The sequence below is a fragment of the Phyllostomus discolor genome, chromosome 8 (genome assembly GCF_004126475.2).
Source record: "Phyllostomus discolor isolate MPI-MPIP mPhyDis1 chromosome 8, mPhyDis1.pri.v3, whole genome shotgun sequence".
Lineage (NCBI taxonomy): Eukaryota > Metazoa > Chordata > Mammalia > Chiroptera > Phyllostomidae > Phyllostomus > Phyllostomus discolor.
Window position 1 is genome coordinate 90,810,327 of NC_040910.2, and position 18,677 is coordinate 90,829,003.

The window sequence follows — 18,677 nt, forward strand, 5'->3', positions numbered from 1 at the left end:
CAAATTCCCCGGCCCCAGGCTGTGGTCTCTGCCACCCCCACACACTGTTCCAGCCCTGCAGTGTGCGGCTGGCCACCAGGCCAGGATCGGGGCAGAGGGGCAGCGATGCCACACCCTCTGTGCTAGATCCCGCAGTCTGCCACGGCTCTGCCACCTGAGAGATCTCCTTGCTTTCCAGATGCCGAGCTGGGAGATGGAAACGAAAATGGCATTTATCAAGGCAACAGCAGGGTCGTCTAGCAAGGGCGCTGGCCACGGAGCTCGGCAGAGACGTCTCCCCCAGCTGCCCTCTCCGTCCCCAAGTGTCCCCCTTCCTCCTCCTCTTTACTGAAACTGAAACGAATGTGTCCACAGTTACCGTTTCCACCTTAATGCCAGTCTCCTCTTGGGGTCTGGCTTGAGCATCCGGGACAGCAACAGTCCCAGACAGCACAGGCCGGCAGCCTGGCCCTGCTGGGCCCCCATGGGCTGTCCTGCTGCTGCTCTCAGCCCAGAAGCCCCAGGGGCCCAGCAGCCCTGACAAGCCCAGTGGCCTGGGGTCTCCTCTGCTGAGGGTACCTGTTCATGCCTCCACCAAGTGGCATTGAGCCACATATTCAATAAACTGACTTAATTCACCCAGCTTCACTTTGAGCTTCTTTCAGTCTTATTAGACAAAGGCTTGTCTCAGCTGGGAGGAGGGGGAAGCACAAACCCCTCCCCACTTCCACTCTTGCGTCCCACCACCGTCAGGAGGGATGCCAAGTCCCTGATGCCCATGGGCTAGTTCCGCTGGATGCCTGGCTGCCCTCAGGTGCCCTCTGAGGACCTGTTTGGTGGGTGGCCCCATGCTTCTAACTACATCTTAGATCAAAAGACCAAAGACTAGATCAAACAGGGTGCAAAATGCCAGCGGCTAAGAAAATGATGTGTTTCTGTGTGTGTGTGTGTGCACACGTGCGCACGTGTGTGTAAGAAAGGGAGAAAAGATAGTGGGGGGGGCTGGATGGCACAAAGTACTGACACACGCAAAAATAGTGCACTAAGTGAAATAAGCCAGACACGAAAGATGCGTGTTGTGTGATTCTATTTATGTGCCATTTCGAGGCAAGACAGAAGGCTCGGTGGCCACGGGGCCGGGGCTGGGAGCGGTGACGGAGTGCAGCTGCCCAGGAGGGTCTGGGGGCAATGGAGGTGTCCCAGAGCCGGTTCGTGCGAATGTTTCCACAACTGGACAAATTCGCCAAAGTTCACTAAACTGCACATACAGTGGCTGAATCCTACAATCTAATTATAAAACAATCCCCAGAACATTTTCGAAAATCTGGAGGAACAGAGAAAGGGTGGTGGCGGAGTATGGTGAAGGGAACAAGGGCGTCTTCCCCGCCTCTGAGAGCCGCACTCCTCCGACCGGGAGCGGCCGCTGCAGGTTCTGCCGCGGAGCGGGCTCCACCTGAGAGGAGCTGTGGTGCCCACGGGGTGTTGGGAAGGCTGCACTCGCATCCCCTCGGGATCCTGTCCCATTCCTCCGTGCTCCTCAAACACAGTGACTAAACTACCACAAACAAGTAGATTCAACCAGGCGGCCTGCATCCAAGATCAAAGGTCAACACCTTTGAATGTCAACAGAGCCTAGAAAAGTCATTCAAGTCGAAAATATCTCATGACGTAAATAAAATTCCTAAAACCTCCATTCCTCCATTCACAAATGGAGCCCCAAGCCCTAACAATTCTACGAAAATGGGCCTTTATTTTTCCACTGAACTTCAAAGTCAAACTGAGGAGCAGAGATTTATCTAGGAGCCACTACTGAGAAACGGCTCAGAAGGGACAATGCCAATTTAAAGATCAGCTCGCAGAGGGCTGGATGGGGTTGGAGGTGGCTGCGGAAACATCCTGACAAGTCGAGTCCACGGTGCAAGGTGACAGTGTTGGAGGCGGCGACGCTGAGACAGTCACGGGTCTACATCAGCCGGTGTTAGATTTTTGAAAACAATGCTCTTTCTAACTGTCTTTGGAGACTTACCAACACAACCAGAAGTGCCTCCTGTGAGGTCTGGGGTGCACTGCTACCTACCCACGTCACCAGCTCAGCTTGGTGGCAGCCCAGGGCTCGGCACTGGGGCTTCTCGTGGCCCGAGGCACCAACTGAGACCAAATCTTATTTATTATTGGGTTGGCCAAAAAGTCTGTTACATTTGTTTTTCTGTAAAATAAAAGACATATTTTTCATTTTCACCAATAACTTTATTGGTTTGGATATTGTGAGTACATCAGCTCTTCCCATTCCCCCACCCCCATGGTAGAATGTTGATTGTTCTCAACTAATGTCTCGATTTGATCGCTATCAGCTTCAACTGGCCTAGGCGACTGTGGAGCATTGTCCATCGAGAAATCTCCAGCATGAAACCTTGCAGACCACTTTGGATACATTTGATCAGCCACAACACCTTCTCCATACACTGCACAAATCTTTTTTCACATTTCAGTTGTGTTTTTACCTTTCTTGAAATAATAAAGCCTAATATACTGAAAATGTTGTGTATTTTCTTCCATCTTCAGTATTGAAATGACTGCACAAAAATTCAGCAAGTTTGAGAAGTTCTTTAAGTGTGCACTGATATGGCAGCTGTCAGAGCACAACCTCACAAATTGTTTTGAATGAAGTGAAAGACAACTAAGTGCTACTAGAGCCATCGCACAGAAAAAACCTAATGGACCTTTTCGCCAACTCAATAAAAGTGATGCAAAGAGCTATCTTTCCCCTCTATGCCTGGGTAAGTATCACCAGAATCTACAAGGCTGCCCCACAGTGGCTGGGACACAGGGTCTTTCCAAGCCTTTGGCTCTTCAACGAGCTGGCATCACGACCCTCAAACATTTACCCACCATCAACTACGTGCCAGGTTGTGAGGACCCAGGAAAAAAATGCATGATGCCCACCCTCTTGGAGCGCAGTCACACTGGGGCCACAGGACACAAACAGAAAAAGTCAAATGGAGGAAATGCATCTACGGCTTCCACTGTGGGCTGGGCCTGGGGATGACATTTCTCGTTCATCGTCAATCCTCGCAAGCAAGCCTGTGAGGCAGATGTCATTAACCCCCCATAACAAGGGAGGAAGCCTGCATTAGGGTTCTCCAGAGAAACAGAACCAACAGGGTTTACACAGATCTATAGAAAGAAATGTATTAGGAGGGCTGGCTCATGCAGTTACGGAGCTGAGAAGTCCCACGATCTGCCATCTGCGAGCTGAAGACCCCGGAAAGCCAGCGATGTGCTGTAGTTCCAGCTCAACCCCGAAAGCCTGAGGACCAGGAGAACCAGTGGTGTGCATGGGTCCTGTCTAGGTCCAAGGGTCCACGACCCAGGACCACAGGTGTCCGAGGGCAGGAGAAGATGATGGCCCAGCTCAAGCAGAGACAGCATTGGCCCTTTCCCTGCCTTCAGGCCCTCAGCGGATGGAAGGATGTCCACCCGCACTAGGGAGGCGATGTCCCTCACACAGCCTACCCGGTCAAACGCCAGTCTCGTCAGGAAACACCCTCACACACACTCTCAGAGGTAATGTTTCACCTCGGCCCCGTCGAGTGGACACATAAAATGAACCATCACAAAATCTAGGCTCAAGGAAGTGATGTGCCGCAGTCTGCAGGGTGTAAGTCAGCCTGTTGGCCAAGGCCGGCTTCTGGCTGAGAGAGAACATCCTTAGCCAACTCTGAAGTCAGGGGGATCCGAGCAAGGGCCTTGGAGGATGGCGGGCCCGGGGCAAGCAGAGAGGCGGGGCAGGGAAGGCCAGGCCGGGGGCTCAGAGACATGTGCAGGAGCAGCTGGCTAGGATGGGGTCACTGAGCAGGGGAGCCCGCCCCCCCACCCCCTTGCCCGCCTCCAAGGTCAGGCCAGCAAGCTAAGGGTCCACACACAGCTGTAGAGAGCCACCAAAAGCCACCAACCCTGACTGGAGAGAGGAGGGAAGGGGGACCTGGAAGAGCAGGCAGGAGGAGAGAGGAAGAGAGGAGCCTGCTGCTCAGTGGCTCGGGGAGGGCCAACCTCACTGGGGAAATGAATGTGAGCTTTCACATATCCAAGAGCGTGTCAATGTCTACACATCAACCGAGCCCCCGCCTCATCTCTGTGCATTCTCCACATTATACCCCAGGGTCCTACCTCAGCCCGGGTGACCTACGTGTCCCCTGCTTTCTGAAAGTTCTCTTCCCGCCACTGCACTTTTATGAAAGACCTACACTAGTACTGTGTTCGCTAACCAAGGAAATCTGAAGGGGACTTGCACTTCTACGAAAAAAGGCAAAAAGTGAAAATCGTGTTCAGTGTTTGTTTTGTAGCGAGCCCTTGCGGAAGCAGTGAGAGTGCCCGGTCCCCGGGAACCAGCTGAGTGGCCCAGCCGCCAGCGGCCAGAGCCCTGCACCGCGTCTGTGGGGGCCGTGTTCACCTGGGCTTACTCCGTGCACCCGCTGGCCGGACGCGCCCTGAGGCGCCAGGAAAGCCTGAGAGCGCGAGTAAGGCTGCCACACTTGGTGTGAAACTGGACACAGCGGAGCATTTGGATCACAGTGAACGATATGAAGACCTGACGTACGCACTGACTCTTGGGTCTGGGGGTGCTCGTCTTCACTCTACACACGTCCTTCCGACCTACGGGAGGGCTCCTAGGAACGCTCTGCTTTCGGAAAGCTGGGGCGACAGTCACTACCTTGGAAGGGAAGCATGGAACAAAAGGAAAGAGATTCGTTCTTAGCCCTTACACTCAAAACAGGCTTCTGGAACCCTCGGCAGAGATGGCAGGTTGAGACAAAGTCCTTCTGTCCCGAAGCCTGACTGCAAGATTGCAAAGAGGGATGGGGGGCTCTCCAGGACTGGCTGCCCACCCCCAACACTTTCTATAGCACAGGGAGGGCGGGGGCAGGGTGGGGCAAGTTCTTCTCTTTGTGCCTCAGTTTGCTTCTCTGCAAAAAGGCACAAGAGCACCTACCTCCTGGTGTGTTGGAGGATACAGGGAGTTAATTCCTAGCCAGCAGTTAGCACAGGGCAGCACTAGTAACCACGCAATGAACATTCTTGTCGCTACCATCGCCGTGGAGGAATGGATGGTGTGTCTGGAGCAGTGACCGGAGCCTCCTGCAGCCCCAGTAACGGGAAAGACACCACCCACAGCTTCCCGAGCCCCAGGGAGATACAGAAGGGTGTCTCTGCATTGGCCCGCAGGGACTAGCCTGCAGGGACATATGACGACAAGGACAGGATCCCTGGACATCCGTAGACCTCAGAACTTTAAAGAGGAAAGGAGAAAAGGCCAACTGACCAGGATTTCCCTATAAGGGCCAAAATGGAAGTTCAGCCATCAGCCAGTACAGAAGAGAGTCTTTTTTTTTTTTTTTTTTTTTTTTTGCATTGACTACAGCACCAACTCCGTTTCGGTTGGGAAGTGCCGGCTTGTGGCTTCGCTCCTTCCTTTCTCTCCAGGGCTGGCACCCCGCCTGCTTTTACAGATGAGGGCAGACTGAAATCTGCAGCTCTAGATTGAAGTCAGCCTTTTCCTGGGGCTCTTGGCAGCCCGGCCCCTAAGATTAGGAACATCAGGCCAGGCCCGAACATCCGGGCACCCCGATCTCACGCAGGTCCCCCGGCAGCCTCTCTGGGCTTGTCCCCACTCCTTTCCCTTTGCCTCCCTCTTCCCGCCTTCCTTTCTCGGGGTCCCACCTCAGGGTGAAATCTTCACCTTGTCCCTGCCATAGACTCAGCCCTCGTGCTCAAGGCCGCCCGGCAGGCTCAGGCAGCTCCGTTCCAGGAGAGCCATGTGGCGTGGCTGGCCGGCTCCCCACCCCCGCAGCCTCACAGCGCTGCCCACTGGGCCGGGCCAGCTCTGCCAGGACACCTCGGAGGAGGCCTCTCTGCCCTGACAAGAAGAGGTTGTTAAAGGCCTGACACTGCTCTCCCATTCATTCATGGATTCGGCGAGCTGTCACTGAATGTCCAGGTGGCCAGAGCTGGGCCTGTGCAGTTCTGCCAGGGCAGGCTGGGCACGATGCCTGGCACACAGCGACCTGTGCCTGGCCCACGGGGATGGGTCTCAGGGCACGCCCCTCCCGGCAGAGATGGCCTGTGGTGGAGGTGCTGGTGCTTAGTGAATTGACATGAGCAGAAAGGAAGCTCTGTCCCGTGCTCTGGTGACACAGGGCTATCCTGGAGCCAGAGGCAAATGGCTGGGCCCAGAGCCTTCCTCCTGCCCTTAGCCTCCTCTGGCAGGGTGGAGCTTCCCAGCAAGGAGGCACAGAACAAGTCTGTGGGGTCCCCCAAGGCCTGAGAAGCTGTCTGAACCGCTTGTGGGTGGAGCAGGGCTCCAGCAGACGGGAGTGAGGACAGGTATTAATTACTGGAGTGATTTAAACCTCTGGACATTCAACCAGCCACTGCCTCCAGGCAGCCTGGGGCATTTGAGTCCTCACTTCCTCAGCTGCCCCTGCCACCCCGGGAGCCTGTAACCCTGCCTTCACCCCTCAGCTTTTCCCTCCCAGAGCGAGGGCTTTTGCCCTAGGGTGACTCCCTACAGCTGAGCTGTGGGCCATGACTGGGGATTTAACCCCAAAAGGAAGCTGCAGAAGGGACTTAGACTTGACCTCAGCCTTGGACTCAGAAAATAGCTGGAGAAGAACAGGGTGAGACTTCTCAATGTGTATCTTTCTTATGTCATTTAGGCTTTGAACCATGTGGCACTATTACCTACTCAGAGCAGGAGAAACTTGTTTTTAAAAATCATGAACAAGGTACAACATGCACACAATCTGACCACCACAAGCCAAACCACCTTCTTAAAAGGTCGATCGGGTTAGCCATTCCCACTGACTTCCCACTCTGCCTAAACCAACACCCATGCTCTCCACCGCTGGGCGGCTGCACCCCTGCCAACTGCCCTGCCTCCACCCCTCCACACTCCCCACCCCTAGGTCCAGCCAGCCTGGCCTCCCTGTCGGTCCCCTAAAGCTCCAGGACCCCCACAACAGCGCCATGGGCACTTGCTATTCCTGGTGCCCGGGACCTGGCCTTCCTATTGCACTGTTCACCCCTCACCTCCCTCTGGTGAGACCCTCCCCAACCAGCATCCAGACCAGCACACCCTCCCCTCGGCTGGCTTTAGCTGTCCTCACAGCATCTGGCTGACCTGGCAGAGTGGACCATCCTGTGTTGGCAGGGCCGTCTCTTTGTTCTTCGCTGTATCTCCAACTCAAGTATCCTCTGAATGAGTGAAGGCGGGTCAGGGGAAGTCTGGCGATCCATTGCCTCTGGGTGGTTTCAGAGCCCAAGCTCCCAAGGTCAAGTGTGTGCCTTCCTGAAGCTCAAAAGCTGCCCTGGAAGGTGGATGGTGTGGAGCCCCCACCTAGGGCTGGCCTGGGCACCCTGAATGCTCCCCTCAGAGCCAGAGCGCAGAAACAACAGTAACAGGGGACGTTTGTGGACTCTCACTGCATGAGCTCGAGGCACTGTGCGGACTGCTTTGCACAGATGACCTCACTTAACCCTCCAACAGCCTTCAAGCAGCCCTCACAGGTGAGTCCGGCTCTCTCATTTTACACCTGCTGGAAGTTGAGCTAAGTCACCCGAGCTCACACCCACACAGCTCCCCAGGAATAGAGAAGGGTGAGCAGGCCCAGAAAGGCGAGGTCCCGGAAGAAGAGACCAGAGTGAATTGAAGGTGTCCCCGTGGAGCCCGGCGACCGAAGCCAAACGGTTCACTGCAGAAATAACGGGAGATGCCGGCTGAAACATGACATTTATCTCAAGTGATATGAGGAACAAGGCCCACCACAGGACACGGCAGGAACCCCTCTCTCAGGCCTCTTAAAGGTGTTTTATTTGTGTGCTTTTCTTTTTAGTTTTTTTTTTTTTTTACAATAATGGCACATTAAAAAAAGAACTACAAAAAAAGGACCATGTCTTTGAGTCCATGTTCACATTGTCCTGCGAGGCGCCAGGACTGGCCGTACAACTCCACTGGGGCTGGGATCGCAGCCTCTCGGAAAGGCAGAGTCAGCTCCCTGGGCGGGGCGCGCCAGGAGCATGGGTGCTGTTCCTCTGGGCCCCACTAGAGGGCGCGCACCTGGAGCTAACCCAGGCTCCCGCTTCTCGGAGGCCCCCAGGTCTCTGGCAACCCCCTTCTCTCTCTCCAAATCAGAGCCAGGAGCTGGAAACATTAAGGAAATTATTTTGGTCCCCACAGGGGACTCTTTAGGGACTTTTTAGAGCCCTCCCCCGACCGGCAGGAGATGACACCCCAGCCTAGCCCAGTCACTCCTCGGTCTTGTCTCCAGCCCAGCTGACACCACCGTGGCGCCCTGGTTCTCAGGCCTGACCCAGGCCGCCCCTGCCATGCCCCAAGGCCACCCTAGCAAGCACAGGAGTGATGGATGTTTAGACTCCTCAAGCTGACCCCCACTAAGAGCAAGAGGACTCCCCAAGCCCCAAGGCCCTGGCTCAGAAGGAAGGGCTGAGTGAGAAGCGGGGCGCAGGGCCGGCGGGGCCGTGGTGCGGGACTCCGCGCTGAGGCTGCCAGGCGGGAAGGAGGGAGGCGACAGAGGCTGGCTGAGGGATCTGCGGAGGCTCCTCGGGCTCCACAGTGAGAAGGGGGACCTGGGGCTTGGTCAGCAGGCCTGGGCAGGGGGGTCTAGGGAAAAAGAGGCAGAAAGAGGCTTTGTCTTGCCTCTGGTTGCTCTGGGGGCACACGTCCAGGTCAAGGCCTTAGACCCTAGGACCCCAGAAAAGGAAACACCACGCAGCACTCAGCCAGGTCTCGGCCCAGCCCTCAGGGAGGGAGGGGCCCTACCAGCCCAGGTCACGCCCAGCCCCAGCAGCCGCTCCCATAGACCCCCTCCGCAGGCCACCTGCCCTGGCAGCTGGGACAGGGAGGGCCCAGTCAACCCAGCTCCTCCTCCCGGGCCCTGCCCATGCCCTGGGCTCTACTCCTGCTGCTCGTTCATTTCCATGTCAGACACCAGAATGTTCTTCTCAGTGGCCTCGCCGGGGCTGGAGGAGCTGCGGCTGTAGCGCGCACCCTCGAAGGTGCCACGCTCAACACTCTGTCGCCGCCGGTAGAGGATCAGGGCTGCGGTCACCAGGGCCAGGAGCAGCAGCACGGCCATCAGCACCACCACCAGGGCCGCCGGGTTCTCTGGGAGCGCTGCTGCGGTCAGACAGACACTCGGTCAAGAGGCCCTGCCACTGGCCCCCCTCCCGAAATGCAGGGAAAATGAGTCCCAGCCTTGCCTTCCACTCACCTGATGGGGAGAAGCGTCTCTCCTCAGCTGTGAGAAAGAGGGAGGGGCCAGTTAGTGGCAGCAGTGGTGGTGGTAATAATGTAATAGAACAAGCAGCAAACACGGACAGGGCCCCCGAGTGCCAGACACTTTCGTTAGCTCATTTAATCTTGTAGGTACTGTTATTATCCCCATTTTACATACGAGAAAACTAGGCCATAGAGTTTAAGTAACTTGCCCAAGGTCACAGAGTTGGTAAGTGGTTTGCTGGGGCTTGAACCCTGTCCCTGCCCTTAGCTACTACAAAATGACGGGTTTGCTGTCTAGCTTGGAAATCTGTAGAAAGAGTAAGTCCTTCCTACAGGCCAATTTATCCCAGGGGAGGGTTCTGGCACCCCAGACCTGCCTATCCATGCCTTCCTCTGTACTGTGTCTACTGCAAAATGAGCATCGGCTTCTGGCCCACCCCAGTCCCAGCTTTGTGGGGACGGAGGAGGCTGAGCTGCGGACCTGCCGGGGTGCTCACCTCGAGGGAGCTTGCACACGACGCCCATGGTGATGTTGGTGCAGGCGCCGGGCCGCCAGAGCCCGCTGCTGCTCTGGATCCAGTAGCAGCTGTTGTGGCTCAGCATGCTGGGGCTCAGGCCGGGGGGCCCCCAATTGGAGTAGTTCACAGCGGTGTTGTCCTGCCAGACCAGGGTGCCCCCTGCGGGAAAGAAGGCACCGAGGGGCACGGGGGGGGGGGGGGGGAGGGCAGACGAGGCAGAGCAGGAGGAGGTGGGAGAGAGCAAGCCTGCTCTGGAACCCACTTCCCCCCCAAAAGCCATCACCCCCACCACGCCCGGGTGAAGGGCATCTCCCCTACAGCCTGAGGCCCTGCCCTCCCCAACCCACGCACAGAGTACCCACCTTTGGGGTTGAAGTTCATGCCAAGCCAGGCGCCCCAACTCTGGCCCTCGAAGCTCTGCAGGTGCTCCCAGACAAACACGTTCTCCATCTCATCCCGAATGGACAGGACCGTCCCCCCCACTGGACACAGGGGAGGTCCACGTCAGGACAGGGGGTCTCTCTGGGGCGGCAGAGCCCCCAGAGGCCCCACCTCACTTTCTGGCCACCGGAGCAGAGGATGGCGTGGAGTCCCTGCATTTGTGTGCCGTAGAGGCACGCCGTGTGGTGTCGCGTGTGGTCTATGGGAACGTGCGTGACAGGGCACTTGTGTGCGAGTGTCTGTGGGAAGGGTGGAGCACGGGGACTGCATTCACGGGGTCAGAGTGTCCACGAGAGGGGTCCCCACCTGACACGCCCGAGGGGGCTCCCGCCGGCCCTGCCCACCTTGCTGGCAGCGCTGCAGCGCCTCCTTGTGTCCCAGCCGCAGCTCCATGTGGAAGGAGTAGCAGTGCTCCCGGAAGGGAATCCATGCGGAGTCGGCCAGGTCCTGGGGACAGCTGCCGTGGTAGCTTATTCTTCGGGGAGGAGGGGGCCCTGAGGGGATGCAGAACTGAGGAAGTGGCCCAAGGTCCTCCCTGGAACGGTCTATGCCTTGCCCACCCCCCACCCCCCACCACAGCGGGTGAGCACTCACCACTGTTAAGCCCGCACACAGCCCCCTGCAACTTGGTTTCACAGCTGGTCGTGCGCCAGGCCCCATCCACATCCACATAGGCACAGCCCCCGATATGCTGGGGCTCCCTGTCCTGCCAGCCCACGAAGCTCAGCGGCTCCTCCGAGACCCAGGAGTACCGCCGGGAGGCCTAGGCAGGACAGGCTGTCAGGGTGGGAGGAAGGGGGCCAGCCAGGGAGGCGGGGACGGGGACGGCAGGGGTTAGGAAGGGACGGGGAGGGAAATCGGGTGAGTTTGGGGGCCCACCTCTTCACTGGCCAGCCCGATCCAGAGTGGCGTTCGCAGTCCTCGGGCAGCCAGTGTGAGGAAGGCCTGAGTGTAGGGGTCGGGCACGTGTGCCAGGCTGGAGTTGCGGCTCTCACACAGCAAGAGGGCATCGTGCCAGCTCAGTGGTTTCTTCAGCAGCCGGAAGGTGCCGTTGAGGTAGGAGAGCTCAGCGCCAGGGGCAGGGGGCGATGCTGCTGGGGATGGGCTCAGCAAGGGGTCTACAGGGAAGGAGACAGGGCTCAGGTGGGCTCTGCCTCCCCCACCCGGTCCCTGGGCGTGAGGCTGGGGGAGTGCCAGACGTCCACAGAGGCCAGGCCTCCGCTGAGCACAGGGCTGGTACACTGACAGTGACTGTTAGCTGCTGCTTCAATCAATGACGTACTCCTGCCAATAGATTGAGAAGCAAGCGAGAGCCCTCACCTGTTCCCACCCAGGCACCCAGGGCAGCAGGACCTGAGCATGGAGCTGCAGGCGCCTCGGACAGAACCTCAGGTTGCTCGACACCATGGATGCCTAGGGTCTGGTCTCCCTGGTCAGCCCTTCATACCCAAACCTGCCTTCTGAGACCCCTCACTGCTCACTGCCTTTCCCTCCGACTGGCACCACCGGGCCTTTCTGCCCCGGCGCCTCCCAAGAGGAAACGAGACTCTGGGGGTGAGGTCAGGAGCCACGCTTCACTCCTCCTGGCAGGGCCCTCGGCATCCAGCCCAGAGCCGGGGTGTCTGAGTTCCCTGGTGACACACACCTGTGCCCTTCTGGCAGATGAAGCCGTGTGTCTCCTCCGTGCAGCTCCGATCATCCCAGCGGCCAGTGAAGTGGGTTGAGGGGCTGTGCAGGACCACCGCACAGCTGGTCTGGGGGAAAGGAGCTGCTCAGGGGAGCCCCCACAGCTGCCTCCACCTTGTGCCACTGCCCCCAAAAGGCACTATCAGCAAAGAGGCTGGAAGTGGGGGAGCCCGGGGAGCGAAGGCAAGCACCGCAAGCTCGGGCAGTGGGGCAGAGGGTGGGTGGTAGAGGAGGGGGGAAGGGCTTCCTCACCGGTATGTTGCCACTAGCAGCAGGGCTAGGGCCCGAGGGCTCCCCTGGCGCCCAGTTGGCGAATAGCACAGGCTCCTGCTCCACCCACTGGAAGTCCCTCTGCGAGGCATGGAGGCCGATCCAAAGGTCAAAAGTCACATTGGGCAGGCTGGCTGTGATGAATGCTACGGTCCCCAGAAAAGAGTTATGAACGAACAGGCAGCCCCTGCTCACTCTGCACTAGCCATTTTGGGGGACTGGGTCTGAGGACTCCGGGGCCTCCCCAGGGGCCAGCCCCTACCTTGCTCTAAGGGGTTGGCGATGGTGACCAGTTGGGCCTCTTGCTGTTCACAGGAGAACTGTGCCTCTGACCACTTCACCCGGTCCTGGGGGGCCTGGCCCTGGACTCGGAAACACTGGGGAACAGGGACAGGCGTGATGTCCAGCTCCGCCTCCCTGTCCCACAAACCCAGAAACACCCCTGCGTACCCCTCAGGAGCAGGCCTGGGGAGGCTTTGGGGGCTCTCACAACCAGGACATTGGGGTCTCCTGGGGCAAGTCTCCAGCACCTTCACAACCTGGCGCAGCAGACCACACACAACTGCCCACACTTGGGGGAGTGTTAGTGGGAGGACTTCTTTGGGCCACCAAAGGCTCTACTACACGTGGGGACAGCACCTGGGCCGAGCACTGGGAGGACGAACAAGGTCCATCTCGCTTTCTGCTAAACGTCTTCGGAAGTGTTGTCTGAAATCCGTTACCTTGCCCTTTGAACATACATGATTATCTCTGGATACTCTTATCTTTTCTTAAATTTCATTTATTTATTTGTAGAGAGAGGGGAAGTGAGGGAGACAGAGAGGGAGAGAAACATTGTTGTGTGAGAGAAACATCAGTAAGTCACCTTTCACATGCCCCCAGCTGGAGACCCGGCCAGCAACCCATGCATGTGCTGTGACTGGGAATCGAACCCGCAACTTTTCCATTTGCAGGCACTCATTTGCAGGCACTCAATCCACTGAGCCACACCAGCCAGGGCTTATCTTTATTTCTGAAAGACTTTTGTGGGGGAGCAGGTTCTAACTCCCATAATTTTATGTTTCTTTTCCCACCTTTATTACTTACATAAGGTCAAAGGAACCTCCTGTGTGGGAAATCTTTACCAAGTGAAGACTGTTTCTTTGAAAATAAATTATTTACAGTAATTTTCTGCTCAGAGGCAGTGCAATCAGGGAGAATGAATATATGTAAAATATATTCTATTTTATACTAGGTGGAAGAAGCCAAGAGAATATGTTTTTGGTAATTTAATGAAATGAGAAAATGTTCAAAATACAACACTGACCAAAAAACTAGATAAATTGTGTTATTTAGTACAAACTCAGTTGTGTGGGAAAAGACAGGAAGGGAAGCGATGGACACTGATAGTGGTTATCTCTGGAGAGTGTGAGGTGTTTTTTTTTCTCTGTATTTTCCAATGGTTTAATAAGACACATCTTACTTTTTTTTAATAGAAAAGGTATAATACTCACTTGAATATTCTTTTTAAAATATATTTTTTTGCTATTACAGTTGTCCCATTTTAGCCCCTTCACGTCCCTCCACCCTGCACACCCTCTCCCACGCACATCCCCCCCTTTAGTTCATGTCCATGTGTCATACATATAAGTTCTTTAGCTTCTACATTTCCCATACAATTCTTGCCCTCCCCCTGTCTATTTTCTACCTACAATCTATGCTACTTATTCTCTGTACCTTTTCCCCCTCTCTCTTCCTCCCACTCCCCCACTGATAACCCTCCACATGATCTCCATTTCTGTGGTTCTGTTCTTGTTCTAGTTGTTTGCTTAGTTTGTTTTTGTTTCAGATGTGGTTGTTAATGATTATAAGTTTGCTGTCATTTTACTGTTCCTATTTCTTCTTTTTCTTTTTTTTTAAAGAAATTTTTTAAAAAGATTTTATTTATTTATATTTTTATTTTTTTAGAGAGGGAAGGGAGGGAGATAGAGAGAGAGGGAGAGAGAGAAACATCAGTGTGCAGTTGCTGGGGGTTATGACCTGCAACTCAGGAATGTACCCTGGCTGGGAATCAAACCTGGGACACTTTGGTTCCCAGCCTGTGCTCAATCCACTGAGCTATGCCAGCCAGGGCTTATCTTCTTTTTCTTAAATAAATCTGTTCAATATTTCATATAATAAGGGCTTGGTGATGATGAACTCCTTTAACTTGACCTTATCTGAGAAGCACTTTATCTGCCCTTCCATTCTAAATGGTAGCTTTGCTGGATAGAGTAATCTTGGATGTAGGCCCTTGTCTTTCATGACTTGGAATATTTCTTTCTAGCCCCTTCTTGCCTATAAGGTCTCTTTTGAGAAATCAGCTGATAGTCTGATGGGAACTCCTTTGTAGGTAACTGTCTCCTTTTCTTTTGCTGCTTCTAAGATTGTCTCATTTTTAATTTTGGATAATGTAATTATGATGTACTTTGGCGTGTTCCTCCTTGTGTCCAACTTCTTTGGGACTCTCTGAGCTTCCTGGACTTCCTGAAAGTCTATTTCCTTGGCCAGATCGGGGAAGTTCTCCTTCATTATTTGTTCAAATAAGTTTTCAATTTGTTGCTCTTCCTCTTCTCCTTCTGGCACCCCTATGATTCAGATGCTGGAACATTTAAAGATGTTCTGGAGGTTCCTAAGCCTCTCCTCATTCTTTTGAATTCTTGTTCCTTCATTCTGTTCTGGGTGAATGTTTCCTTCTTCCTTCTGGTCCACACTGTTGATTTGAGTCCCAGTTTCCTTCCCCTCACTGTTGGTTCCCTGTACATTATCCTTTATTTCATTTAGCATAGCCTTCATTTTTTCATCTAATTTGCGACCAAATTCAACTAATTCTGTGAGCATCCTGATTACCAGTGTTTTGAACTGTGCAGCTGATAGGTTGGCTATCTCTTCATCATTTAGTTGTATTTTTTTTTTTTTGGAGCTTTGATCTGTTCTTTCATTTGGGTCATTTTTTTTTTGTCTCGACCCACCTGTTAGGTAGTGAGGGATGGAGCCTTAGGTGTTCACCAGGGTGGGGCAACCCAGTCTCTGGGTTGTGATGCTGTATGTGGGGAGGGGTCTGAGAGGGAACAATGGCTCTTGCTCTGTTCTCTGCCAGATTTCAGTCACTTCCCCCACTAACCACAAGCAAAGTGGACCCTTCTGGTGCTGATTCCTGTGTGTGTGGGCTTGTGTAAGCTCTAGGACCCTGTGGGTCTTTCCAACAAACTCTCCTGTGAGACTGGGAGTGTCTCCTGGTACCTCAACCCCCAAAGGTGTTTTCAGTCAGAGATGTGAGGCTTTATTTCCCTGCACTGGGGCCCTGGGTTGTGCAGTCCCTCTGGCTCCCCAGTTGTTCCTCCCGGTTTATCTGCACGTAAATGTGGGACAGCCCACTCCACCATCTGCCACCTCCCTGGCTCCCCACCCGCTGCCGCCTTGCCCACCCTGGTCCTCCAGCCACTGCCCTGCCACGAGTCCTCTCTGCCCGGCTGCCTGTCTCCGCCCCTCCTACCCATCTGGATGAATATTTCTTCTTTAACTCCTTGGTTGTCAGACTTCCATACAGTTCGATTTTCTGTCAGTTCTGGTTGTTTTTTGTTTTTAAATTGTTGTTGTCCTTCTTTTGGTTGTGCGAAGAGGCACAGTGTGTCTGTCTACCTATGCCTCCATCTTGGCCGGAAGTCTCACTTGAATATTCTGAGATGAAGGGTTGCAGACACTAAGTGTCTGGCCTCACTCCAGTGTGAGACAAAGACTGATGGGTCGCATGATCTAAGGCCGCCTGACCGGACCCTCACAGTCCCCCTGTGAGGAAGCCCGGCTGAGGCCCATGCCCATGACGGCAGCGCAGACAACAAGGAAACGGTGGCCTGCCCCTCCTGGAATTAGCTTCTCCAGCCACTTGTAAGAACAACGAAGGTCTGATCACTCAGCCCAGGACGCCAACAGCCACTTTTTGAAAGAAATTCACACTCGAGGGACCATTTTGGAAACATGTTTAGCAGGGTAGCTCCATTGGTTGGAGTGTGATCCCCATACATCGAAACTGCAGGTCTGATCCCCGGTCAGGGAACATACAAGAAGCAACCGATGAACGCATCAGTAAGAGGAACAACAAATCAATGTTTCTTTCTCTCTCTCTCTCCTCCTTCCTCTCCATCTAAAAGCAACCAGTATATAAAATCTTCAAAAAGACAACATGTTTAGTAACAAATCCATTCTAATTAATTTTATTGCCCCAAACTTTTCCATCTGCACACTCAAAACACTTGGGAAGAACATTTTCTAAATGTATTTAAAAAAAATAAGTAACCTACTTGATCAAGTTTCCTGATTAGTTTGTGAGGCAGATTAGTTTAAAATGCAGAAATTTACTAGCCAATTAAAAAAAACAAAACAAAAAAACCTTGTTTAACTGGCAGAGGACTGTAAACTGCAGAGAAGCCTTAGAAAGCCCGGCCACCAACAGGTGAACTTTTTTCACTTCACCTATTTGTCTTCTGCAAGGCAACTTTTTAATCTGCAGCAACCAGTAAAGTCACGTTTGGAAATAACTTGACCTTCACACCAGACCCACGAGCCACGAATCACACAGTGTCGGCCACAAGCCTTTCACGTGAGGACAGGCAGCTGCTGTGCCCTTTGCAGGTATTTAAATATTAACAGTGATTACAACTGGTCGTTTCTGAGTAAGCATGATTTTTTCATGCCGCTAATACAGAAAAAGTTAAAAATTTAAAAGTACTTTAAACTTTTCAGGAACTACTATAAAGGACACATGGACAAAACCAAGGGGAAGGGTGGAAGCAAGGGAGGGAGGTGGGTTTGGAGGGGGTGGGGGGAGAGGTGGGGAAAAAATACGGACAACTGTAATTGAACAACAATAAAATAATTTAAATCTAAAAAAATACTTCAAACTTTTAGCTCATGCTTTATATTGTTTTGGTCTTATATGTTATTTTCTTATATACAACATTAGTCACATTAATAAAAGGTAAACATAGTTCTTGTAGACACATGCATATATATGATATGATGTACACACAAACTTTGTATGTTCATATTTTGTTTTACAAGTTAGGAGTTCATTATCAAAATGTTTAACCACTGCTGATCTAGAAAACACAAGAACCATTTGGACAACCCTATTTACTGGTGGATCAGAAGGTGCTACTACATTGGGTCATTTTCCCAGGAGTCCAGCCCAGACACTGGGCCAAGCAGGAGAGGGCAGAGGGCACCGGCAAGAGGCCACAACATTAATGTTGCCAAAAAGCCAGGACCCCTGAGGCTAGGCCTGCTCCTATTGACACCCTCCCCCGGAATCCCTTGCATGCCCCCACCTCCTACCTTGTTGAGGAACTGGCTCCAGCCAGGGGGGCAGCCCCCCAGGACTGCAGGGGGCAGGTCGAGGGGCTGCGTCTTTCTGGTGTTGTTGCTGCGCTTGCAGACATAGGGCAGGGCTGTCAGGCACCTCTGGTCCCCCCAGTCCTCTGTGGAAAGGAGAGGAGAGTCGCTGCCAGTTAGGGGCAGGGCTCAGAGCCCCTCACCCCCTGCCCTTGGAAGAGGCTGGGCTGGGGCTCAGGTCCCTGTGCCTAACTCTGAACTCAAGTTCTCTGTGGCTGTGGGACCTTGGGGACAGGCCCTCTGCTCTCTGGTCTAGACCTTGAGTTGTGGGAGCTAAGAAGATAAGAGGAGACTGGCAGTCCCCGCCCAGGCTCACATTACTGTCCCCAACATCGACCCTGGCCTGGGCGTCCGCGCCCTCTCTGCCCCCACCTGGCCCTCACCTCGGCTGGCGGTCATGTACACGCACTTCTTATCCTTGCCGATGGGCCGAGGTTTGCCAGGTGCCCAGGAGACGAAGTTTATGATGGAACCATCTGTCCACCTGCAACAGCACCAGGCAGGGGTGACTCCAGCACTGGGCCCCGGCCTCCCCACTCCCGTATGCAGCAAAGGAGGCCACGGGCAAGGGAGCGGGGAAGGGCCCAAGTTCAGGAGCTCATCTGGAGGCTGAGAAGTGCAACTACTGTGCTCAGTGTGGCTGGGGACCCAGGGACCTAGTGCCTCCAGGTAAGGCCCTGCTCCCCCCGGGCACCAAATTCTCTAACTAGAGAACAAGTCTCAGACTCCCAGGGCAGGGCTCCAAGGGCAGCAGTGTGCCGACGCCTGTACGGTCCTGTCCTTCCTGCCTGAATGCAGGCTGGGTGGGCCCCACACACAATGAGGCCCCTTCCGGACCACCATGTCCCGAGGGGGCCTCATTCCTCAGTGACTCCAGCATAATATGAGTTGCCATGATTCAGTGCCTGATAATGAGCTGGATGCTGGGCTAAGGACTTCACATGCCTTACTTCTAATCCTCACAATTACCCTTCCAGGCAGGCCTCATTGTCCTCATATTCCAATGAGAAAACTGAGGCCCAGAAATGTTAGGTCACTTGCCTAAAGTCACACAGCCTGTGAGGGGCAGACTTAGAGTC

General features: G+C 54.2%; 2 protein-coding genes across 4 annotated transcripts in view; one reads left to right on the top strand and one right to left on the bottom strand.

Annotated features, from left to right (window-relative positions):
• The window catches only part of MARCHF10 (membrane associated ring-CH-type finger 10), an 82,432-nt gene extending 81,535 nt beyond the window's left edge, over positions 1–897 (top strand). Inside the window, exon 11 of one of the 2 annotated variants that reach the window (XM_028520916.2) lies at positions 179–897. In XM_028520916.2, coding sequence (XP_028376717.1) covers positions 179–240 — 62 coding nt within the window. In that variant the 3' untranslated portion in view covers positions 241–897. The remainder of the gene's footprint in view (positions 1–178) is intronic. The other variant, XM_036033536.1, reaches the window with a different exon arrangement.
• Positions 898–7,867: 6,970 nt separating this feature from the next.
• MRC2 (mannose receptor C type 2) overlaps positions 7,868–18,677 on the bottom strand; it is a 52,648-nt gene continuing 41,838 nt past the window's right edge. The window contains exons 19-30 of one of the 2 annotated variants that reach the window (XM_028519907.2): positions 17,982–18,082; positions 17,542–17,684; positions 12,452–12,566; positions 12,172–12,335; positions 11,879–11,987; positions 11,113–11,351; positions 10,828–10,996; positions 10,578–10,727; positions 10,155–10,274; positions 9,772–9,951; positions 9,267–9,293; positions 7,868–9,169 (exon numbers count right to left, since the gene is read on the bottom strand). In XM_028519907.2, coding sequence (XP_028375708.1) covers positions 8,949–9,169; positions 9,267–9,293; positions 9,772–9,951; positions 10,155–10,274; positions 10,578–10,727; positions 10,828–10,996; positions 11,113–11,351; positions 11,879–11,987; positions 12,172–12,335; positions 12,452–12,566; positions 17,542–17,684; positions 17,982–18,082 — 1,738 coding nt within the window. In that variant the 3' untranslated portion in view covers positions 7,868–8,948. Of the gene's footprint in view, positions 9,173–9,266; positions 9,294–9,771; positions 9,952–10,154; positions 10,275–10,577; positions 10,728–10,827; positions 10,997–11,112; positions 11,352–11,878; positions 11,988–12,171; positions 12,336–12,451; positions 12,567–17,541; positions 17,685–17,981; positions 18,083–18,677 lie in introns of both variants that reach the window. The other variant, XM_036033537.1, reaches the window with a different exon arrangement.